The sequence below is a fragment of the Fringilla coelebs genome (genome assembly GCF_963513975.1).
Source record: "Fringilla coelebs genome assembly, chromosome: Z".
NCBI classification, from domain to species: domain Eukaryota; kingdom Metazoa; phylum Chordata; class Aves; order Passeriformes; family Fringillidae; genus Fringilla; species Fringilla coelebs.
In genome coordinates, this window is record NC_140031.1 from 26,244,886 (window position 1) to 26,270,982 (window position 26,097).

General features: G+C 39.0%; 1 protein-coding gene across 4 annotated transcripts in view; it reads right to left on the reverse strand.

The window, feature by feature from the left end:
* MAP1B (microtubule associated protein 1B) overlaps positions 1-26,097 on the reverse strand; it is a gene marked incomplete at both ends in the record, with an annotated part of 66,765 nt that overhangs the window by 14,486 nt on the left and 26,182 nt on the right. For all 4 annotated transcript variants that reach the window (XM_084225344.1, XM_084225343.1, XM_084225342.1 and 1 more), the window contains 2 exons: positions 3,205-3,345; positions 7,220-7,302. In XM_084225344.1, coding sequence (XP_084081470.1) covers positions 3,205-3,345; positions 7,220-7,302 — 224 coding nt within the window. The remainder of the gene's footprint in view (positions 1-3,204; positions 3,346-7,219; positions 7,303-26,097) is intronic.

Below are 26,097 nucleotides of genomic sequence, written 5' to 3' on the forward strand. Positions count from 1 at the left end.
ACAATTCAGATAAATGTAGCTTATTTCTGTTCTATTTGCCCTTAACAAAGACACCACAAAACTTCTATATAGAAGTAATTCAGATATAAATGTCAGTGGAAAATGTGCCAGCACATCATAATGAAAAATACCATAACCTTCTTTGCAAAGATTCGGTTGTCAGTTCAAGATTTAAGAACATTTTTCACAAAGATGATATAGATAAACTACAGCTGAATAATTGGGAATTCTTGGACCACAAGCTGTATCAACAGAGGAAATTAATATATAAAAGATTAATGATGTTCGATTGTGTTGGATCTCTTTGGGCCTTGCTGTGTGTAAGTCTCACTTTTTTCTTTGTGTTACGTAACTTATTTTTTAGCATTTACCAAACATAGATGCAGTGGCTGCATCAACAAAGATGCAGTGGCTGTTTTAAAAATACCAGTCCAACCAAGAGATAAATAAAGCCCAAAATAAATATTTTCTACCTTCCTGTATCATTGTTACTGAGTACCTAAACCATTTGACAGGAGTATAAATAAATCCCACCCGTATGTCAGATATGACCCTATCTGAATGACAGCAAATGAAAAAACAAAGCAGAAAGAATAAATGGAGAAAAGGCTGAAAAGGTAAAAAGATAAGGACAATTGGGGAACCATTGTTTATTGCAGAATTAAGAAAAGAGGGGCAGCACGGATGACAGCTTTGAAATGGATTTAGATTCTCAAGAGTACTGCTTGTGATATGTCTCTGATCAAGGTTGAAAACACATTATTAGGAGGGGCCAAATGTAATAAAAAATCATTTCCTCTAAATAAATAAATCCAAGTCTGTTGCATGCATAAGGAAATAAAACTGGAGTACAGACTGTTTCTCATAAAGGGCCAATTTTCTGTCTAGGTAAAAAAAAATATATGGTAACATACTGGGCTAATGAATATACTGTGTCAAGGTTTGGGGTGAGTCCTTTCCAGCTTATATTACACCATATTTGGATTTCTGCTTCATACTTCTAAATTCTGAATTTTTTTTCCTTAAAGTTGGCATGCATAATGCAGACAGTGTTAAGCCACTGGAAGCCCAGGCTAATGAAAAATTAAAGGAAGTTTATTCCAGGCACAGATTGTATCTGTTAGGAATAGCAAATTTAGTCATGCCTCAGAAAAAAAGTATTCAATGGATTTGAATTTCAAATGGTGACACTGGGGATAGACAGTAACACAAAGATGTAGCTACTCCTTCTCCAAATTCAAAACCACTGTGTGAACAAAGAAATATAGAAATATATCAGTAAACCTGAATAAACCTTTTTTAAGCATTGAGAGACGTCTGTTGATGAATGCTTGAGTTTTAAAGGTGTCACAGCCAATGAAGACAAACAGTAAGTTGGCTGCTCAGAGAAAACACGTTTATTACTTCCTACCCTGAATCACAAAGATACAAAGAAAGACTTAAATGTTTTAGCTGTTGTTGCAGAAGCAAGGGAATGGGACATTTCACACCTTCCCACATAGGATAAATTGAAAATCCTGCTTTCAGGCTTTTCCTGGAGAGTTCTGCACGCTAGAGACATTTCTGAATTAGACTTTATACAAGTATCTCCCAAAGTGTATTTACTTATTTCCAAGCACATTCCTTGACCTTAGTTCGGGTTTGGCCCAGAGAAGTAAAAATGGGCAGAGGCCAGAAACACTTACTCCCTCCTTACATGGTAATAGAATCATATAATTGTTTAGGTTGCCAAAGATCCTCAAGACCCTTAAGATCATTAAGATCATCCACCTGTAAATCTGTGATTGCCAAGTCCACAAGGATCAGGACAGCACAGTAATTCTTTCATCTCATCACCACATAGAAAACCAATAGCCACTTTTTCTAGACCTTTTTTCCTAATTACTTTTTTTCAATTTTTAAAAAAATGTTGCACACATGAACTGCAGTATGACAAACATGATCTTTCTTTGGTTTTGTGAAAGCTTGCAGACACACTGAGATCCTGAGGCTTCAGAAACAATAGGCTGGAAGTCAACACTTGCTGAGAGCCACACCAGCTGGCTGGTGAGCACACTGCCAGCCACAGAGATGAGCCAAATGAGCCTTAATCATAGCCCATGGGAGTGTGTCCTGAACACCCACTACTGCAGCATCTGCAACTCATGGCCACCCCCCTCCTCCCACTTTCCAAGCAATAATTTTGTTTCCTAATGGTAATGGTGGCATTTGCCCCTAGTTTGCAGGTAGTCATAAAGTAATTATGTGTCGCTAATTAGGCAGACATAAGGAGCTTGAGTTTGTAATTTCACAGAAAAGTAACTCTCACAAGTGCCAGTGAATTTTAGGTGCCAGGACTGTCTCAGGGAGCAGGAATCCAGCTCTTTCCTCAACCATTTGCTGAACAAAGAGGCTTTGAGAATAGAGCAAATGGATACAGTAAGGTCAAATGAGAGCTCACGCAAACTATGCTATTTCAGTGCTGAACTTTCAAACCTCAGCCTATTGACATGCTTCTAATTAATAGTGGAAACTAAATTTGTAAGGATGCAGCCATACAGCTTATTTAAATATATACTTTACATGGCAGCCAAATTAAGTATGACAGCTTGTTTACTATGGATTCCTGCCCTATGGGAGCTTTCAGACACAGTACATTAAGGAAGAGAGCAAAGTAACAAGTCATGAAATGGATGGTAAATACTGGTATATTTAATGCTTATTGTTTTGGTGTGTGAAAACCACAAGTTTTACAGATTCACTGGCCATATTTTAGACACTACTTCAAAAAAGTTAAGCAGGTAGAGGGTGCAAAAAAATACAGTTATTCTAACAACCACCCTCTGTCTTATTAATTGCCATTTGCCAATTAGCCACAGACAACACCTGGTGTCAAGTTCAATTCTACTACTTTGTATGTGCACCTTAGATTAACAACCTGTGTATTTTAAACACAGCACTATCTCCTTCCATTGTTAAGGGTCCCTTGATTTTTTCTTTCTGAAAGTTGCAATTTAATCTCCCAAATTAATACTTAATTATTTTGTTCGGCAATTTACATTAAATCTAAAGTAAAATAAATAAATGCAAGAAAGCCTATAAAAAAGAGTAAAGAGCAGCAGCACCAGGCTGCCCATGGTACCTCTAACAAGACAGACACTTTTACTCTTCTAGGAATCTCTGCCAGCATGTAAGAATGCATGGAAGACACTTTTCTAAACATACCTCTTGATCTGTGAAGATCTCAATGAAGTTCTGGAAGGAGAAGGACCCTGACTGAAGAATGAGCTCTCCTGTGTTTTCAAAGCACTGGCCAGTGAGAACAAGGAGCTTGTGCCTTGCAGCATCTGTGATCATTAAGCGCACCTAGAGTGAAGAAGAGAAATACATCAATAATGGGAGTGACGACATGTTTCAATAGTTCACTGAGAACACATACTTTATATCTCCTAATTTACAACCAGTCTCTGGAACAGAGCTCCCAAAACATTATGGAGTCATAGTGCTGTTTACAAAAGACAATGAGAAAGGGGAAAACTTGAAAAAAAGGAGGGGCAAGATGAAGTTAGAAAGAAGGTCCGAAGAATAAACCAAATTAATGACGTGAAAAAAACAGCAAGGAGAGGAACAGAATACAACTTGAATGAAGAAATCATTATTTTTAGCAACAAACTTACTCATAGTATAGTTCTTGCTATACTTTTATGGAATTGTATCAGGACAACCTTGGTAAACTATTTAAGAGCACATGTTTGTTCCTTTACTTGACCCTCACTACACCTACTAATTGTTCTTGCTTATCACTCCCAAGGGGGAGATTTATGTGCACGCTAAGAGAAAGCCATATAGTCTAAATTTAGGAACAAAACTAAACAAAACCTGTGTAAGATTCTGTATTGTTGAGTAAATGCTTTGCAAATACTTCAGAAGTCTTAATGAACACTGAAATACTAATTCAGTCTATGGTAAGCTATGAATTTCAAGTGCACTAATTCCTCTATTAAGGAAGAATTGAATCAAACCAGAACAGTGATTTCAGAACAAGGCTATCCACATATGAAACTAATTGAGCAAATGAGCAGAGTCCATCTGGGACAGCTCCACATGATAATGCACCCAAGCTCCATCTCCATGGAGATGACACAATCAACTCAGCTCTCCTAGCAAGAAATTCTTTCCAGGGGTTTATATTGATTGTTAAGCAATCAATTTTTCTAAATAACTCTTGTGAATGCTGGGAGGCTGAGCCAGGGAGGCTTAACTTGAATCTCTGCTGAACAACTCACGTTTCCAGTACAGCAAGAAAACACACACTGGACAGTATATGCCTCAAAGAAGATCCCAACTCTACCATGTCTTCACTGTTATTTTATTAAATAAATGACCCTGATACTGAGCAGCAGAAAGTTCCTTTAATTAAATGTAGGACTAATGCTGGTCTGCCACTAAATGCACTTAAAAATTACATATTCAGAAATATAATGTATGGATTTAATGTATCTATTTCTATTTCAGACAAAAATATAGATAAGTGCAAACATTTGTCTGATGTGCTTTACTCAAATCTTTGCTGTTTTCACTCTGTTAAAATTGTATCAGAACTGGCTTCCTCTTCTAAGTTTTCTTTTGTTGCTGCCAGCAGTGCTTATCAGCCTGACAACTTTTGTGTAAACTCATCAGGTTTTCCAACAGTAAAACTACTTCCTGACTTGTCAATCACTGATATTTTACTGTCATAAAATTCCCCTTCAATTTTATTAATTGACAATAAAATACGTTCTGCAGAGTTAGCAAACTATGCCAGGAAAGTAAGTAAATAAATATTTGCAGATTACAGATCATAACATGTACACATGGAAGACCTTAAGAGACACAAAAATTCTGTGTCTGGGTACAAATAAAGTTTTTTGAAGCATGACCAGAAATTTGTCTCCTGATTTCAAGACCACTTTGATTTTAGAAGAAATGAAGGGGATGATTCAGTTTAACTGCTGGTTAAAGTTCAAAACTTGTTGAAGGAAGTGCACAGCAAGATGTAGGCTCAGTCAAAACAGAGATTAAGATGGAGTGTGAACAGAGACCAGCACATCAGCAGATCAGTGGTTTCTCATGATATGGTACATATTATATGGTAGAGTCACAGGAACATTAAAGCAATGGAGAGGGGACTTCCTAAGAAGGAAGTAAATGTTCCTTGGGGTTTTCTTCAGGAAATAAAAATCTCTCTCCCTTTGGGCCTGTTTCTTATGGGAGGTGTTTGGCATTTGACAGGACATAACAGGAGCTTTGGGCACCATCATGTGTGGACTACCACCAGGTAAGGCTATTAACAGCCAGGTATATTGTATTTATTTCTAATTTTTTTTTTTTTGCTTGTTTGGCTTGGTTTTCTTTTTTATGATGCTATTTTACTTTGGTTTGTTTTTTGTTTCTTTGTGTGGTTTTTTTTTTTCTGTGTGAATAGATTCCAGTTCCTCTTCTGGTGAAGTCAGAGCATCATGGTATATCTGTGTTTCCCCCAGATGCACCCTGGAAATCTCTGATATATGAAATCAAGATCTGCTTGCCATAGTGAACAGAGAATGTCTGCTCCAACCTCTGATTTAATTCTGCCACCTCTTTTTGATGGTCTCTTTCTGAATTGTGTCTATCCAGAGCCTTGCTCAGCCAGCCAAGTTAAATCTCATCTGTCTGACTAGGACCAGTTTGGCAGGATGAAAGCAAAGATCACCTCCCACAGTTTTGTGAGATGAAATTTCCAGTAACATAGCCAAACATCTTCCAGAGCCAATGGAGTAAGCCCAGGGTTCAGAAATCATTAATGGGTGTCAGATCATGTTCTTCTATGTAGTCATCCATCAAAGGAATGACAAGCAACAGTAACAGAAATAGCATTTCCCAGCTTTTGGCAGTTTCTCGTCTCTTCCACCCCTTCACACATGCACACACCTGATGGCTTTTTACTCAGAATGAATGCATAGAGTTGCTATCCAGTGACCCCTTTGTCCTTACCAAGCACCACTAGTGGCTTGTAAGAGATTTTCACACACTGTGGTTTAGTAAGTTCCCACTGACTAAGATCGCTTTTAAACTTCTACAGGTTCAGAAACTTCATTTGCTTTGGAGTCCTCTCTTCTGTTTGTGGTCAACATCATTTAACAAGTGACAGCAAAATAGTTTTTTCACCAGCGACCACCAGCAGAACTGCTTTATCTCTCAAAAGAAATTGGACTGTGGCAGTACTTCCCAGCACAGACCAGCAATGCAATTATCCCTATTATTTCAACCTTCTCACTAGCTAAATAAATAAATCTTGTCTTTGTCCACAGTTCCTGTTCCTGCCACTCTTGCTCCTCATATACCTGATCCCTGTGAATCACTACAGTGGACAGGTTTGAATCTTTTATCTCAGAAAGTTCTCCCATGGATCCAGTATACTGATTAAAAACCTGCAACTAAGGCCATTCAGCATCACTTTGAATAGAGGTACTCTCTAATTTTAAGACTTCAATTGTAATTACATACAAAACAATTCTGTAAGTGAAAGTATGAACAACCCCTGACTGCAATAGACTCATTTTGCTTGATTAAGTTTTAGCCTAAGTTCATTGTCTCCTGGTATCACTCTCCAATCAGTTCTTTGACTGCTGAGTTCATAAGGAATTGGCAGTCCTCTTATGGGCACTGTCCAGGGTTCACTAATCATGTCACATGCTTTTTGAAGACAGATAGACCAACCTAGAGTCACCACCACATAGCTGGTAATTCTCTCAGACCCAAACTTGTCCCTGGGTATGTTTAGACACTTTCTTCGTGTGTAAAATAGGCACCTAGAGGTACCAAACAATGGCAAAGCAAAAGAAAAGCTTAACCACAGCTGCCTCAATTCCATCAAGAAGAGAATTTGATGCATCATGAGAAAAGGAACACTGGGATCAGAGGCATGTTTCTGTCCCATGCTTCTGACAATTTGTTAGGAGTCTGGGAAACCAGGGAGAATATCAAGGGATGGGTGACATTTTCATTTTATTTATTCCAAATGTACCCTTTCATTCACAGTCAGGACCTCCTCTAATCATCTGCTAAGACTTTGAAAAATAGTATTTGAGTTTGTCAGCCTCTAAGCTGGCAGGCAGTGACGATGCTCCATAATCACCTCAACTACATCTGCCTCAGTGCCCTCATCATGTCCACTTAGTAGAACGTTCATGACGTGTTCAACAAAGTATTTCTTACTTACCTCAGTACTAACTGCTTCATCTGAGGGATTGATGAGGACTACAGTTTCTAAGACATCACTTCTGTGGTGAAGAATCTTCTGACCTGCAAGTGCAGAGAGGAAAAAAGAAAAATTACATTCAACTGTTGCGGTATAGACCAGGATTTTCCAAGAGCTTGCTGTGTATCTCATTGTGTGACAGCCCTCTGGCTGGCCTGTCTGAAGGACTACTCATAACTCACCTCGTTCTCACAGAGTTGGTGTAGGTAAGGGAGCAACCATCACCAGCTGAGCATCTGGCCCTGACAAATCAAGTGAAAACTGGAACCCATGCTGCCAAAATGCTCCCTTCAGCCTTCCACTGGTATTGATTAACACTGGGACACTGCAAAAAGTTCCCTGTGGGGATGGTTAGACATTTGCCATGCTGTCCTACTTTATCTCACTCCTGCTTACAAAAGCTCTAGCAAGCAATGTCAAGCAACAAGAGTGACAGGGCATATAAATAACATCTAGATCCTGAATTAGTAAAGTCTGGGCAAGTTTGGAGCAGCCTCACAGCCTACTGGCTTTCATACTTACTCTGTCTCTGTATTTAATGATGATATTCAACTGAGAAGTGAATGCCAGAAAAACAAAATAGGACTGTTGAATTCCCCCCTTCCCCCCCTTTATGTTAATTGGCAAGTTCTTATCAGGGTCTCTTTCTGTGAGAATTGCTGTGAGATTAATTAGCACTGGATTGTCATTCAGAAATCCAGACTGGTAATTAGTCCAAAAAACCAGAAGAGCTGTCCCTTCTGAGCAAACTGCTTGGCGCCGTACTAATCAATTAAAATAATTAATTAGGCTAAAAAGGGAGTACAGGACACAGACCTATTTGCCAACTTAGAAAACCTCCCCTGTCTGGCTGAAAGGAGGTCCACATGCCTGAGAGCATGGTGTGAGAGAAAGGGCAGCCAGCCATTCCCACAGTGTCCCTGGCTGGGGCAGGCTTGGTGCTGCCCTACCTGCCCCAGCAATGCCTCTTCCTTCCCCACCCCACCTTCCTTCCTGCCTTCCTCCTCTCCCTGCCCCCTGAGCTCCCACCGTGCTGCGTCTGTGAATCTCTACATTGACAAGCGTGTGAGCATACAAACAAATGATAGAAAGTGATGGAGAAGGAAAATAGGGCTGTGAGATAGGGCTGTAATCTATGCTCTTGTGCGTGACAGTGCCTAGAAACACAGGGATAAATATCTACTTAATTTGAAGAAACCTCATTTTCTTAACATATATTCTTTCTGCTATGCTTCCTTGAAAGAAGGATACTTATTATATATCACAAAAGGGGAAGAAGGCAGGTCTCACTCCATCTGTAACACTCAGTTCTGATATTACCCCTTGCAATTCAACTTATTTTTAAAGTTTTGCTTCCTTGCCTATCAGAAATGCGCATATAAAGCTACAGTCAATAAAACATCCAGATGGTTCTGTTACTGCAGACTCCTTCAGAAGATGTGCTCTGATATTTTAGTTGTTTGTCAGATTTCCCTTAAATTAAGAGATCAGGTGGAGTTTATTGAATCTTATCATTAAGGAAATTAAAGGAGCCCTTTAGCAGATACTGAAGTTTCTTGCTTAATAGTTGGTTACACTGAGCACATACTTTGCTTCAGGCCAGACTAAGCCTCATATATCATTAGACATGAACACATTAAACACAGGTAGAAAAGAAATGCAATTATCCACATGCAAAGTCAGACAAAACTGCGCAGCTTTAATCGGGCTCAAAGCACATTCTCTGGACTTAACTGAAGCTGCTCCAAGTGTGTGTCTGTGTAGCTAGGAAGGATTTTACATCAGGAGTCACAGCTCCTGCTGACCCACCCCAGTGGGGATACTTACATCCTACCAGACACCCTGCTTGAGTGCTTGTGTGGGTTCATGGGCCCTGAGACTGATCTCCAGGGGCAGGCAAGTTGTCTGCACCATCTGCAGGTGCCCACCCAGAGATGCTTGTGTGACTGCCTCCCTCTTCAGCTCCTCGGGATAAACATGTTACGGATTACCACACAGGGTGGGGACCGGCACTGGCAGGGTGTGAGTCACTGTGAGAGCTCCCATCCCAGGAACATCTGGGAAGTTTGCAGCTATTTGCTGATGTCAGTATCATGGTCCCATGTCACTGCTTGACAAATAGGAAAGACTCGGAAAAACTATTTGCAATTTTGTAAGAGTAATGCAGGCTTGCTGCCTAGATTGATATCCTGAGATGCTCAGCTGGAATGAAGGAAAGTCTCCCATGGGAATGGTTTTATCAGACAGAAATTAACTATCACAGTGTGGGAGCAGAAAGCAGCAACAGCACCTCATAAACTGGCAAGAGACTGTGACATACTAAAGTACAGATGGGAGTGGGAGAACCTGAGACTTGTGTACATCTGGGGTTGCTTCACTGGATTTTTGCAGCCTCTCTGTGCTCCATGACAGATGATTTCTGTGATTTGACAGAGGAAGAAAGGAAGAAACTTCCACATTGCATGGAAGTGGTGGGGTAGATGGATTTTACCTGCTTATAGTTTCTAGGAAGCAAGTCAAAGCCCCTTCTAAATATTTAATATATAAATATTATTTGTGTTTGGAAGAAATCCAAGTATCTGCCTATCTTTTGATTTTATTAATTAGAGCTTCAAATTAAAAACTGATATGAGCAAAGAGTCTGGCAGCTGTTTGATTCAGAACAAGAACAGAGAGAAGTAAAGAGTGTGTGAAATTTCTATGGCCATAGGATCCTCGTGCCCCCCCTACTCATCCAAATATCAATTGTGTGATTATTGAGATGGGGGTGGTGTTAGTCACATTTCCTATAAAAGTTACAGAACAGTTTTCTTAACTTACACAGTCAATTTTTTCAGGCCAATCAAGCAGCATGAACATGAAAGACATTTTTAACAGTAACTATGTAAATTTGTGGAAACACAAAGTGCAAACGAATGGCAAAGGAAAGAAATCAAGTCCTCATTAAAGTTTTGTTTAGCCAAGCATCACTACTGACACACTTTTTCCTGGGCATGCCTGTGCAGCCCAGCCCATGGGTGCGCCTGTGTAACAGGCTACTCAACAGAGGGGTTTCCAGCAGCTTCTCCTGTCACTCCAGGTAGAAATCAACATTCACTTACTCCCTATCAATACCATTTCTGCGCAAAGTAAACACAGAGGAAGCAGGCAAATCCTTCCTGTGGTCATCCTTGGCAGAAAGGGTGAAAGGAGTATTCTCCCTGGAAGTATGCCTTCTCCCTGAAAATGGTAACCTGATCTGGCATTCAAACACGTTTCTCTGGCAACTTTAAACGCCTCTAATTTTTCATAAAGAACTTCAAAATCTCGTTTCACTGCCAGAAGACATGACTGCGGCTGTGTTACGTCAGCCACCGTGCTGGGTGGCATTAGCAGATGGCACAGCCTGCAAGGCTGGCTCAGGGAACTTCCCACACACCGTGGAAGTGCAGCGACCTCTCTGCAGCTAGAAACCGGCAGTGCTCTGCCCTTGCAAGGAGCTTCAATGCCCAGGTCCCCGCAGATGCCCCTGGTCTTGTGGAGGAATTCCCAGACACTGAGGGGAGAAATTCTCCAAAATGAACCATAGAACATCCATCCCTAAAATTCTAAGGGAAGCTTAGCCTCTTGGAAGACAGTATTGGAGCTTGTCAGACACTGTGCTGGGAAGCAATAACTGATGTTCAAGCATCATCTCAACTGCAATATTTCAGATTTACCATGTCTGATGAAGGTTATTGGAAGGTTATCATATCCCTATCACAGTAATCTAATAAATAATACATTTTAAGTAACTTCAAACTGCTCACTATTTCATCTGCTATTTCTAGTCTGGACTTCAAATTTGTCCTCCAAAAACCAGACCTATGAACTTTGGGCTCTTTCTGGTTGCTCTGTATTATCAACAGAATACTCAGAGTCTGGACAACTGATAATCTGATGGTTTCTATGTCTTGTACTAACTGAACAAATCTATTTTTCCTTGTTTTCAATGCGAAGATCAAGGGGCATATATTGTCAAATAATACTGTAATTGTGACCAGCCTGAAATATCCTGTCTGCCTGGAGGCATTACATTGCAACAACAATCTTACACCACAGGGAAAGAAACAAGATACCCTTTTACAGCAGACTATCAATTATCTGAAGAAAATTGCATAAATGATATGGAGCACTCCATCCTCTTCACCTTCTTTGTTGAGAAAGGGATACCAAAGCATGCTAAGCTTCCTGCTGAACTAAACCGCAAGCTGGAGAAATAGCTAAGTTTCCAGTGCCGAGCAAGATAGTGATTTTACAGAGTCACCAAAGCAAATTCTGATGCTGTAAAACTCTGGAGTTCTGTATCTGCAAGTAAGAAGAAAATGATTTGCAGACCTGATGAAGAAATAGCTGTCTAATATGGACTACAAGAAAAGGACCTCAGAAAGATCCTTCCAGAAAAGGTCTGAAAGCCCTGCAGGTGATGCCAGGGACTGTGGAGGGCAATCATTCAATCTTGTAACTAGCTGACATAATGGGGCATGCATAACACAGGCATAACTTCATTTGTGCCAGACAAGATGGATTCACTACCTCCAGGGGTCAGTTCAGCCCAATGGCTTCTTAAATTTAGGCTGTCGTCAAGGAAGATATAATAGTTTTTTTCCAGGTATAACTCCTAAATATTTCACACATTTCTAGGTGAAAATAAAATCCCACTAGGATGCCGAGCTGATGTGACAGCTGTGAACAAATCTAATGAGTTAAAATTGCCGAGCCCTCTAATGGAGACAAAGATTTGGAAGAATGACACTAACTGCAAAATGTGACTGTTTTCCTTGCCATCATTTAAACCTGCTTGCTCTGGACATGATGGTAAGTTCAGATTCATATCTAATGTTACATACTTTTTATAGGGAATTATGTGTTATCTCTGCAAAGTTAGGTTAATCTTTCTTGCATCTGATCAGCTGTGTTGTGACTACCCAGAAAGCTTAAATCTCTAGTTTATATTCTCCCTCTCCCCGCATAAATGGAATTGATGTTTGAATTTAATTTGGTTCAGCTGCAGCCTGGTGATATAGTTAAACATTCTTCCTACCCACATCTCACTTGGAACAATTTATTAACTACAAGTCTGGAGAGGCAATGTCCTGCATCCTCCTGTATTGTATTTCTTTCATTATTAAACTCATATTTATTTAATGAAATAAAGCCCATTGCATACAATTTCATTTTTGTTTTTGGGTAAGTCCTTATCTGTCAGATCTCATTTGAGTTTATACCTCTAGATAGTAATAGAGTCCTGCAAGTGGGAGGCTAGACAGAAGATGATTATGCAGTCTGAACAGTGACTGCAAGATTCAGCCTTGAGTTACTGTACTCAAACCCAGTTAACCAATCCTTGCTCAGGACTCTTAGACAGCAGTGAGAGAATGCAAGTCGACCTGTTGGCACCAATTTTCATAGCTGGATTAATATTTTCTGCCTCAAACTTTAATCTCTAATACTTGCAGACTTATGAACTGAGCTGTGCTAGGAGCTGTTGCAAGAACTACAACTGATTACAGGGACCTCACTGCTCTGTGACCATTCGCCCTGAAACATTCTGAAATTAATCCAAGGCATTACATCACCTTTTTCACACCCTGTTGATCAACAGACTAATTGCATCATCTTTTCACACTAAATATTGATTTCTTCCATGTCTGCCAACTGACATCTAATCTTCTGTCAGAATTTATCAAGTCAAAGCAAACTGCCCTTTTTCACTCCCACCTGTTAGTGTTGGGCAAATTAGTGCTCTCAACTATCATTCCTCACCTTCAGAAAATGGTATTTCTCACATAATTCTTGATTTTTGACAATGTCAGGACACTATGAAGGACTTCTAAAGCATTAAAAATCAAAGACTACCTTGAAAAGTTGAAGTAAATAAGTCTGAGTAAAATAACAAGAAAAGTTTACATATTATAATATTAATGCCTACTAAAATAGATTTATGTCCCAAAAGAGGGAAAACAGAACCAAAAGACCAGCCTCTTAGTGAAATGAGTGGCAATCTTTGATTGTTGGAGTACTTCTTGGATTAGGAAATCAAACATTCCTGATTTATCCTATGACAACCAATTATTCCTAATACATAAGAGTTCATCTTTTTGGGGAAATCATGCAATATCCTAACCGGTTGTAGAGACAACAGAACCCTGGCAACACTCTTTGCATTTTCATATGATGCCACAGCCTTGCATAGCTGTCTCTGAACTCTGTAATTTCTTTTCTTCTATTGACCTGTATAATGAACAATTCACATAACAAATAAAGCTTAAATCCCAGTAGCCTTGTACACAAGTATTTAGCAGCACTGTGATTTCAGCAAGAGGATAGCAAGCACAGGACATAAATATGAACTGGAACACCTGGAATTATGCTTTCCAAAAGGAGCATGCAGCTTTATGATCCTACTCCAAGAAATTATCTTCTGTGATTACAGAAAGAGGGAAAAAAGGAGTGTTCAGAGAACAGAGTAGTTTAACATCAGGGCAGAAAGAGAAGATGGTGTTTATTAGAGGGCTATGCAAAGTTCCTAGTCAAGAGCTGCCTTAACCAACATCATGGCTGTAGTCAGCATAGCTTTGAGTAGACAACACCTCCTTCCAACTCAGGTGTCTAACATGGGCTTTCACCACAAATTCATTTACCTGAAGCCACTATCTCCCTCATGAATTGCTTCTCCAGCCTTGAAACACAGTTTCAGAGATGCTAGAGGACTGCTCAATTCATGATTGGTTTGCCATTTGATCCTTTCTGTATGAATTATATAGCATTTTCCATTATTTTTAAGGCAACATATAGCACTTATTAATGCTCCAGATAATTAAAATTCAAGCTCCTCCTCCAAAATATTCACAGTTTCAGAGTGCCTTCCTGAAATATGTATCTTAATTGTGTTGTAGAATATTTCCACATCCTGGTTCTGTAAATATAACTCTAACTGTGATCTCTAAACAACTACAATTTATTTTATCTTTAGAACAGATCTGATAAGTGTGACAGAATTTTAATTCCATACAATACATACAGGGAAACAATTTCCCAGGTCATATGGAAACAGAAACATGAAGCTTTAGAAGCCACCTATAGTGTTGTTGCCAGACAATCCTTTTGGCTCTGCAACTCCGTCAAAATTTCGTAGTTTTGAGAATATTGAATATTTAAAAAGCTAATACTTCCCAGATACTTCCCAGAGCTGAATACTGTTAGATACTTCCCAGAGCTGAAATTCTTCCATAAACTACTTCCCTGACAGTTAAGATATGGATATTATTTAACACTTACAATGTTATCACTGCAGACCTTGAAACCTTAGTTTCAAATGGCATCAGAAAACAATATCCAGTGAAACTTAGCAAGGAATTTGTCTGGGACTATCTAGACAAAAGCAAAGCAATTTCATCTTTTCCTCTTGCAGATTATGCACGTCACAAAACTGAGGCAGGCAGGTAGGTAAATGTGAGATTCTCTCTAAGCATTTGTCTTGAGTTACGTATCTCTAGATTACAGAAGAAATGTTAAGAAGCTCTTAAAAGCAAGATGGTAAATTACTGGCATATATACCATGGTCAGCTGTATATTTTTAGGCTTTTTCATTGTCTCTCATTAATCTCTCTCCTCTCCTTAAATCTAAATTACAGAGAAAATAGCATTGCTCTAGGATGCACTGCAGAACTGGTCGGGAGATTTATTTTTCAGCAGCACAGCACAGTGCCCTGGTACTGCATAGAAACTGGCAGCCAACACACACTGTGATGGGAGACTGCAGTAATGCAGAGCTGACTCATGAGTCCTGAAGGTCAATAAAAGTCCTCAAATGAAACTGCATTTGGGAGGGTTACTAACCAGGGAGAGAAGAAGAGGTGCGCAACATCAGACCTCTTCCACAACCCTCCCTGTCTAGAAAAAAAGGAAAATTTCTTCTTTAACTTCTGGAAAGCATCTTGGACCTGGGAATTAAAATAATCCTGAGCAGAGCAAACTACTTCCCAGTACAATTTATTTAAAATAGTTACTGCAATGTGATATTTAACTTTGGTCAGCTATTCAGAAAAGGTATCTCACATCTCACCTGTCAAATAGCCAAATAAAATCTTATTTGGGAAAAGCACTACTTCTTTCTCAATACCCCTATCTCATACATCATGGTTTATTGAACATATCATTTTTCATAATTCATAGGACTGGTCAGAAGCTTAAGTGTTCTTTTGTTATACCAAGTGACTGGTATATTCACATTACAGACAAAACTGTTTACTGGGCTGTTTAAGGTGCTAAGCAGGTTTTTTGCACCAAACATGCTCGGCACTTTTTCCAAGGGCTGCTTTTTATAGGGAAAAAACCAAACCAAATAAGCGGACTTATTTTAATTACTTCTTAAAACAAAATGCGATTATGCCAATCTCCATTAACTAGCTTAGCATCTACCTCAAATCCAAGCGTACGCCATAGGAATATTGTCATTGAGGAATGGAAAATGTTCTTTGATTATAAAGATCTGGTTTTGAAATCAAGATAGGAATTAAGCAATTATGGTTCTCCTTAATGGTATTTTACCAAGTAGCCAAGACCCTTCCTATATTTCAAAAGAATACTCAACCTCAGTTAAATTTATTTTATTTCCTTTCAAATGTTGCCATTACTAAAACCTTTTCTTTTTACATCCTTCCATTTTACTTCCCTGTGCTGCAGTGCCTGGCTGTACTGTTCAGCCCACAACATCCTGACTGCCAGGGGAGAGAAGCTTTTTCCTTTTCTCTGCAGCACACTCTGCAGATGCTTCCTTGCACTTCACTGCAACTCCCACTTTCATAAGGAAAATGGAGCACAGCAGCATCAGGGAAACTATGACGTAAATTTAATGTGTGTTGCAAAGGGATAAATACTGAAATAAGTATTTCAGAAAAAATTTATTTCAGAAGTTTTCCTTTCCTCTTCCCAGACATCCCTATCTGAGTACCTTTTTAGTCTTTTGCATCTCGTTAGGGAGAAGTATTTGAATTTTGATCACTTCAGAATGTTTCTGTTAATGTTTCTAAATTGCTGCAGCCTTCTTACTAATGGGTTTTCATCACTATAGCAGCTGAAGCCAAACCCAAAGCTCCAATTAGAATCCTCTGGAGAATATTTCAGGGTCTTGGTATCATTACCTTACATGCAATTAAGTTTTAAGTTCATCTGCCATTCCTGTTGAAAATCTGACAAGTCAATACAATGTATAAGGGCTTCACACATAGGGAATCCATTCCTTCCCTAGAGCACATTTTCTTTGCCATGTATTTATTAAAATTTCTCAGTTTAGATACAATTTTTATTCTTTCTCCTAGTTCAAATCAGAGAGGATTTCCTCACCTTGACAGCCCATGAATAATGAATGACAGATTCTGTTTGCAAGCACTACAGCTGTTCCAGGAGCCTTGCACTGCAGATTAGACACTTTACAGTATTTTAAGATTACTTATGTTTGAATTTTCCTGTGGTCTGGGAATCAGTATATTTTCTTGGGAAGAAGCTCCACAGTTAATAATCCACCCTTGATCCCTGTACTGTAATGTTTTTTATGTACCAAAAAGCCCTTAGATTGTTTGTCAAAATACCTCCTTAAACATAATTTACCTAGTGGAGCTCTTTGAAGAACTGTGAAGTTCTTCTTCCTCAAGTAACATCACAGCTTTATTGCTATTCCATGAACAAATCATAGAATCATCACAGCTGTGTTACAGTGGAAAAGTTGTATTTTTTTATACTTGGGTTTATTTTTGTGCATTTTAGGAAACTGGCATTCTATTGAATGTAGCATTACCATCAGCTAATTCACCAGCTGTGGAATATCCCTGAGTCTCTGCAACCACTACAAACTATAATAAGATTCTCTGTTTGTAAGCCTTTAATGAGAACTAGGTATAAGCTTTTCCCCTGGCAACCTCCCAGCTTCCCAGCTTCATGGCAAAACTTGCCCAAAGCTTTTATTCTGCTTTACATATAAACAGTGTTGCTAATCAATTTCTGGATTAAATTCACTGTCCCTTTCTAGCAGCAAATGCTTTCCTGGGCTGAAAGAGCAGAGCAACTGTTCCACCCCAAGGTAGAGACAAGAGAGAGCCTCTTTAAAAACCTCCAAACCCCTCCCTCCACTGATTCTTTACTGGATGTGTGCAATTCTTCATTGTGATGGTTTTATACAAACTGCAAATATATTATGAAATTGATTGCCTCTGTGTGCAACACTGGCAAATACTATTAATTAATGCTAGATTTTACAGAGAAGAAAATGAGAAGGCACAACGGTTTTAGCACAAGGGGAACATTCTTCTGGGTTTCATTTCTGGAATTAAAACAAGACATAAAGTAGTCCCTCCAGTCTTTGGCCTTTAATTTTTGGATGATGTGCCTAAGTACAACCAATTGAACTACATTACAAAGCAGAAAAAGACAATACTAGCCTCTAATTAGATTATCAAAAACAGGGAGAGGCTTTTTGTTTATCAAAAACAAAAAGACAGCATGTATCTTCAGGAAATACAAACCCATATTCAAACACTGCATTGCCTAGGCAATGTCTTTTCATACCTAACCTCTTCAAATTTCACCAACCAATTACCCTTACCAGTGGTTGAAACTGGAACAACAAAAAGCAATGCGTAAACAAGAAATAGTGATAGTGATTTCCACTGGTACAAGGAAAAAATAGCCACCAACAGAGGTCAGAGGACTTGGAAACCAGAAATCAATGAACCAGCAAGTGTACCAGCAAAAACTGGCCCTCTAAGTGACATAGTGGAGTGATTCCAGAGGCCAGTCACGCATCAGCTTGGATGTTTTTATTTCTTGACTGGCCCTGTATCCTCTCCCTACACCAAAGTCTGTACAGAAGGATGAGTGAGGAACAGATCCAGCTCCGAATACACCTATTTTAATCTTCAAATGTTTAACTTGTTAAATGTTTTTCTTAGGAAGAAGTAGATGCTCCCAGAAATAGCTGAGGCAGCCTCTGAGCTGGGGAGAAGATGACTACTGTTGCAGACCTTAATGGCAGGATCCTTTTTGTTTAAGCAGCCTCAGTATTTACAGGAGGAGAGAGAACTCACACCTGGTGAAACCATTTACACCTGTATAGGCAAGAACTGCTGGGGAGAGCTGTGTCCTCTCTAACCTGATGAAGATCCACCAAACTTCCAGAGAGGCCATGACAATGCTCAGCACATATCAAAACAAGTTGAAAATGAAATGAAAAAAAGCAAAATCCCACTCTGTCACAGAAAGCAAAACATTTAATTAAATATGATCTTTGCCTTAGGTTCTGTCTCTTGCAGCTAAGTCTTCTTACCTTTTACTAAATCTTCATTGTTATTTTGGAACCCCTAATCACCTTTTATGCCTCAAAACCACAAATCTCTGAAAATACTTAACATCACCCAGCAGGAATAGTCATGCAATTTTGGCCTGGTCCTTTGTGAAACTCTTGGAAACCTCTAGCATATTATGATTGCTTAAACTTCCAAGCTTTATTCTTTTTGTGCGTGCTTAACTCCTGTTAACGCCAATGAGGACTATGTGCATACAACAATGAAAGATTAAACTCTTTCATTGTCTAAAAGGTGCTATCAGCCCTGTGCTGCTTCAGTGAAAAACCCTCAAGGATATTGCAAATACTATGGGGAATTAATCTCATTACATACTACTAATAGCATTTGTGGCAGTGTTTGGTTCTTAGATCAACCATAGGTGACCACCTGGTGCCTGGTAACTAGAACGCTGCTTCCACAACACATGCACACACCAGGCTCTTCTTGGGAGACTAATCTGTAAGCTGCTATGGCTCTAGTCTCCTTACACTTTCTCTCCCACTGAGAAGAACACGTGTTTTTATTTTCAGTCTGAATATTTTTAAGTGAAGGACAGAGCTTTGTGAAAAAAGTGGGGTTTTGTAAAGAATCTTGGGTTCAAATGCAAAGATTTTTAGTTATGAATTAACATATTGCGATGCTTTCCAGGGCAAACTTCACGTAGGCTTGTCTTCTTGAGTTACCAAATGATTACATTATCAGCTTCACCTAGTCCTTTCCAAAAGTAAAATTGCTGCAGGGCTGATTTTAAGTACTCTTCAGGAAAACTATCAGTGAAAATAAAGACGTCTGTAATAGAGAAATAGGATACTAAAAAGCCCACGAGATATCGCATTTATTTCAGCATTGTCTTGTCTGTAAGTATTATAGAAGATGAGTATTAAATTTACAAAGGCATTTTTAACTAGGTTTTCTTCGTGGATACCAATTAAATCAGCAGGGTCATGCTGACTGAAAACAGCCAGTGACCTAGCACACAAATGAGTTTTACTGCAGATTTGAACAGAAAGGACACAGTCACTAAGCAACTGTTTGCAAGCACCAACTGAATAATTAAAGCTGGTTTCATCATACAGATGACACATCATGCTGTGAAAAAAAATTACCTCTGGCAACTCCTGTTTCTGTATCTGAAATCTAGAAAACTTAGGGTTAAAGCACAAAGAATGGTGATCATCAACCTTTTAAACAAATTCCAGATCTCTAATTACATCTGGCAATTGATACCAAGTAGCCTCCAGCAAAGGACTGCCAAGATGACACATTTCTAAGCACCAAAATTGAAATCTATAAATGTGTTGGGAGAGTATTTTTTATAGAGCTGATGTGATTTTACAGGCATACAGCAATTTAAATACAGTTCTTTCATTTCATGTGTTTGTATCCAAAGATGTCTTGTATCCATATTCCACCTGGGGGTTTCATAAGGACACTGACAATTTAAGTGGTATCTCCTGAGCAAAACAGAGTGGATACTGGAGATATAAAGGTTCTATTTTAATCAGAGGATTTTGAACAGTTTTTGCCTCTGTGCACAGACTGCACCTGAAAATGTGCTTCTGGAGTTCTGAAGTCTGAAGGTTCTCACCTGTAGCCCCAAGGGTCATACTGTTGAAATTATCATAATTATGTATCTCCCCTGATTAAAAAAAAATAATTAAAAAAAATTGGGGAACACAAGAGCCAGAAAAAAGAACAGGTCTTGGGAGTTTCTTAAAGGACAAAATCCAGATGACATGGAAAAAATGCTCAACTCTCACATAGTTGAGAATGAGACAATGTGGTAAGTTTGCTAGATAAAAGGCAGTTTTGTGGAAAAATTTAAAGTATAAATTATCTATCAATAATAAATATCTACATTAGGATTTATCTAAGTCTCAAAAATTCCTGCAGGCTTTCACCTCGAAAATTCTGCGGAATCTAAAGTGGCAAAAGTGAGAATTTTGTAGCATTTTTGGTAAGACTCCATGAGGACATTGAGAAGATTTAACAGTGTGGCCTTGGATAGGCATGCGCAAAAGAAGGTCCATTTCAACATACTTTGAAGGAGACCTCTAGAAAAAGCAATGTAAAAACATCTTCCTGACTCAGATATGATGGTATACCATTGTGCATTTTCCAAGAACAGATGAATACATGATAAATAAAGGAAGTCAAGTATAAAAGTAGCATTAGGGAAGTCAAGCTGTACAAATTCGTAATGCATGTGCCTCAAGCTCTATCTGTCTCACAGTGAAGAGTACACACTTGGTCTGCAAGGTGGCAGGACACAAGGAAAAATCCTCTTTGCTCAAAGGGTGAGATTTCACTGTGTTATCTGAGCATTCTGAGCCTGCCTTTATTAACCTAATGACTATTTCTGGAGACTTCTTCTTCAAAGTACAGTCACTGCACAGGTTTTTATTCAGGTTTTGTTTTATCCCCAGCTGATACATAAAATTAGTGCCAATCTGAGTTTCTAGCTCACACTCTGCCACAGGATATCCCACTCCCAGGCTCCATATCCCATTCCCCTCACTTCTATGCAGTCCTACCTAGGCTGATGAAAACCTCACCCAACCCAGATAACCTCATTTGCAAAAGAACTGGCACTGAAACAGCTGATTTTTAAATACCCATAAAATGTAAATCTCCAGTGATTATAAAAAGAGCCATTGGTTACAGTGGCTGTCCCCACATAAGCCTAGCCAGGTGGCTAAATCCCATATGCTGCTACTCAGTTTTTAACAGGTCACTGGGCAAAATTTCATTCCTTTTTTTATAAATGCTAAAGTTAAAACTGAATATGACTGCTCGTATGCATGGAGTAGGAGATGGTATATGTACATAAAGAGGTTTATGTATTTTCTGCACATAGCTAAGAAAGATAAAATGAAAAACTAAATGTATTTATCCTTTCACTAGGACTGCAGCGCTGGAAACATTCAGTGCTTATCCTAAAGCTGCTTGTATACAGCCAGTTAAGAGGACAGAACCAGAAGAAGACCCATTTACTCATCTGCATGTCATGGGGATTTCAGAAACACAGTAAGATCACCCTTAATGGCAGCAGGTACCACCCAGACAAGAGAGGCCCTTGGTACTCTCAGGATATTTACATCGGGAATCCACAGGGAGGTTGCACCCCAGTTTTGGGACCCATCCTCCGTGACGATCAGCAGATTTGCTGAGGTGAATTTACTTCCCCACTGCTTCCAGGAAAAACCTGTTGGGCCAGAGCCATGTTTTCCAGTGCTTTAGGAAATCGCTGACAGGGTATGAATAAATCAGATTTAGATTTCAAAACAATGTCTCTGATCCCCTCGATAGCATCCCTTAATTCACACTTTGAGGGTCTCAGCAAGATTGCTGGATTTCCAACACATCTTCTTTGGCCTCTTTTCTCCCAATAATGTGAGAGACCGCCTGTGCTGTTGTTTTTAATTTAAGTGACAATGAAGAATGGAATATAGTCCATCAAATTCTGAGGAAAAAATATTGTCTGGTATGACACTAATATTTGATTTGTTCATCAATAAAACCGTCGTAATGATATTTATGGCAGAGGGAAAGGTTCCTCTTTTATATGCCAAAGAATAAAAATATTATATGAAAGAATCTCCAGAAAACTGGCACACTTATCTGCAGACTGTCCTTGGACTGGTTGTTATAAAACAAAACCACATGTTCTTTGGCATAGCTCTCATTGTTTATAGATTTAATCTACTTGCTGTTTATGAGTATTAGATCTTGATCTGCAACTTCAAACAAATCCCTGTTGTTCACCAAGGTGAAAGCATGGGGACTTATACTTTATATCATCAAGACTCAGCATGTTTGCTCTTATTTCAAAATATTTATAAAACATCCCATGCAACTTTCCTTTGAATTCTATTAATTGCTTCCATTTCCTCAGGGATACTAAGAATTCAACTGGCATTGCCATATTTCATTTAATGCAATAAACTCTCACAAATATAATATTCAACTGAGTCAGAGGAGAGTTCTTAAAACATTAAAAGTTCATTTATATGTCAGAGCCTATGTCAGTTTTCAAGTCACATGAATTGTATATGCACACCAAGTGCGTGGAAAGGATATATTCATGAGCAAAAAATCAATTAGTAGGTCTGACCTTGCATTCTGATTACACTGATACAGTTCTGTTTTCCCTCATTTGACTTCTGTGTATTAACATTTCTGTGTAATAACATATCTATTAGATGGTGCTTCACTCTCATTTTCTCTGAATGTTCTATACCAACATCATTATGCTCACATTTTTCCTTCACACTATTATCAGACTTATCAGATGCCATTTTCCATCCATATGCATACTTACAGTTTCTATAGTGCCCTTCTTTCTGTTATTTTCCCCTCCAAGAAAAACATTCATTTCTTATCTCACCATCAGATAATATATTAAACAATAGGTTCCTTTAAATTTAAATTACAGATTGCCATACATTTCCACAGTTTGTCACACCGGTCACACAAATTGCACTACTGAAGTACAGTCTGATGTCTTGCAAGGATCTGTCTTGATTTGGCCAAATCCACTGCTGGATACATGCAGCTCCTGGTGGCTTGGAAGGAAATAGAAAAGCAGCAAGAAACCAGATCTCCTGGGTAGGTTTGGCTCTCTGACCTTCTGATGAGGATGAGGTATCCTGTCCCACTTCACACCATGGAATTTTATCTCCTTTGCACCACCAGCATCACAAAATGTTGAATATGTTTGCGCTGATTAATAACAAAACCGCCCTCATTTCTTCACTTATTCCTTTCTCTTCTTGATCCTTGCCTTTGTTCTGTCCAAATAGTAATTTTCATGGACAAGAACTCACATGAGAGGTAGCTGAACTGACACAAACGTGCATTATAAACAAGTAACACAAAAGCAGCATGAGCTGCCCATGAGCCCAGCATGCATTAGGTGTGTGGAGGAGGCATGCAGGACATTCCCTACCTGTCAGTCCCCCAGCTGACAGGAGTGGACATGGGCAGTATCAGCACATCTGGCCACAGCTGTCACCACTACTTATGGCCAGGATAAGTGCTCATGCCTCAGCTGTGGAGACCTTCCTCCTTTTACCCCACTCTGGTACACTAAGGGAAAGGAGACCTTTGTAAAAATGTCCCTGATAAAGCCAGTCTTATGCTTTTTTTGGTAAAAGCTTTTAAATAGAATTAATTTTTTTACACCATTTCAATTTGGAAACTATGGGGGCAACAAAAAGGAGGTAAGATTTTACATGTTTGCTTGTATCTGAAAAATCCTGCACATAAAGAAAAACAAGACATTTTATCAAAATGTGAATTCTATTGAAAGGGCATTTTCAATTAAAATAAGTTTAGCTAAAACCTTTGAGCAGCTTTGCAATCTTCATTTTCAGTAACAAAGGTCAAAATTGCACTTTTGGTTTCCTTCAAGTGTGCCTTCCAGCTCACTCTCTGAGCTCCTGGGAGCACTTGCTTGCTTTTTTCCTGACAAAACTCCTCCAGGCCACAAGGACAGGAGGCTAGTCTCAGTCTGTAGCACATTTACATTTGGAGTGAGTGTCTCACAGCTGCAGCTGCTGGGCTATCATTTCTGTCATTATTTGCATTTCAAACAAGATCAATGGAAGCAATGAACTACAAAACAACCTGAAGTTCTACAGGGGAAACTAATGCCTTTTTTATTCTGAATCAGCTGCTGGAATACTGAAAGACTGAAAACTTGGTAAGACTGCACAGTCCCTAATACTGACAACCACATCAGGAGAGACTAACAGTACTTATCTGTCAAAAACTGTAATTTAAAACCTTCTACAGCTGGTGGTAACCTAGTTTTTAATAGGTAATCACCTATGTGATTAAAGCCGAGCTTAAATACTTTGTGATTCCAAAAATAGTATAATAGAAAAGAAATTCAGGCTAACTAACTCTTTCCATTTTCTTCCCCCAATACCTTATGCTGCTCTGTTTCACATGCTATAAAAGTCTGCATTTCCTGCCTGGAAGTTTGATTTGCGGTTCCCAGACTAATATCTATCTCAGACCTTCTGCCATATCCTTTAGGTCATTTCTCACTTGCATCGATCCACAATCTGAAAACTTGCTTAGGAGTCTAGTGTCAGATATAACAGAGAAACTGCAGGGAGATATAAATCCAGGTTCTGCAGGGAAATGGAAAAAGCAGGAAAGTCAGAGACAATACCCCATAACAGTCTCAAGTCTCTAACATTAGTCCTGTTCATTCTCCCCTGCTTCCAAGCAGCACTGTTATACATGCCCTGCTGTACCTCCAAATGATATATATTGTGCCCAAATATTAAAGAACATTTCTGACAAAAATCCCCAAACCACAACAATTCCCTGTTGAGCAGGGCAGTGAGGGAGCACTGGGATTTGAATTGGCCACAGTGATCCTGTGGGTATGACATCAGACCTCTAAAGCTGATGGCTAGGACACTAATAGCAAGAGCACTCTGTTTCTTAATGGACCTCTGGGTTCTTCAGGACTCCCTTAGTACAAATAGTTCAGCATTAGTCCTTCCCTTGACTCCTTCCCCTTTTTTCCCCTCTTCAGAGCTGACATAGTGTTAGATAAATAATCTTTGCAGAAAGTGGCAGTACCAAGGTTACTATTTTATCTTCCAGCCCTTGATAGTGCAAGTTCAAAGGATTGCTAGATCTTGCAGGGACTCATCTCTTCATAGATGTCTTACAAAGAAGTCTAGATGCACATGGAAGTGTGTTGACTCGGTAAGACACAAAATCAAGGTTCTGTCCACGGAGCATCTCTTGACATCTTGCAGAATACTTTGTCTGCCACAAATTAATTCCTATCCATAAGCAAATTGTTTTCTACCTACTTAGAATCTCCCTGGCTAATATGTTTGCTAGTTTTGTTACAATTTCCTGGGTGCTGTGAAAAAAGTTGTCAAACAGCTTCACTTCAAAGAAGTGAAACACAATCTGTTTACTGTTTACATTTCTGTTGGTAATGTTGTTTAATGAATGTTTAGGTAATACTTGCATTTTATAACTTCCTATGCAACTGGATCTTTGTTCCAGTTATAGTTGTGGTACATGATTTGCAATAAAAATAACAGAAGGACTACAGAAGATAAGATTATAGAATCATAGAATGGTTTGGGTTGGTTAACCACGTTAATTCTGACTTGGTTCTTGGTCTAATATTGTGAATTCAGACATAAATTATTCATCCTCTCTTATATACTCCTATATCCCATTGCAAGTTACATAGAAATTGCCCCCATGGCACAGACTCTATCTCATGTAAATTGGCACAGCAACAGTAGGTTCACATCCTATGTTTAGCCTGCACTTAGCAAGAGGCCCAAAAAATTCTGCTTGAGAATGTCTTTATCAACTAAACAGCCCCTGTGAACTGAGTTCTACAACCTGTGTGTACTGTGGCGGTCCCAGCATAAACTCCCTGTTTGTATTATCAGATGGATTAAGAGCTGTTGGGAATGGTTGAAAGAAGAA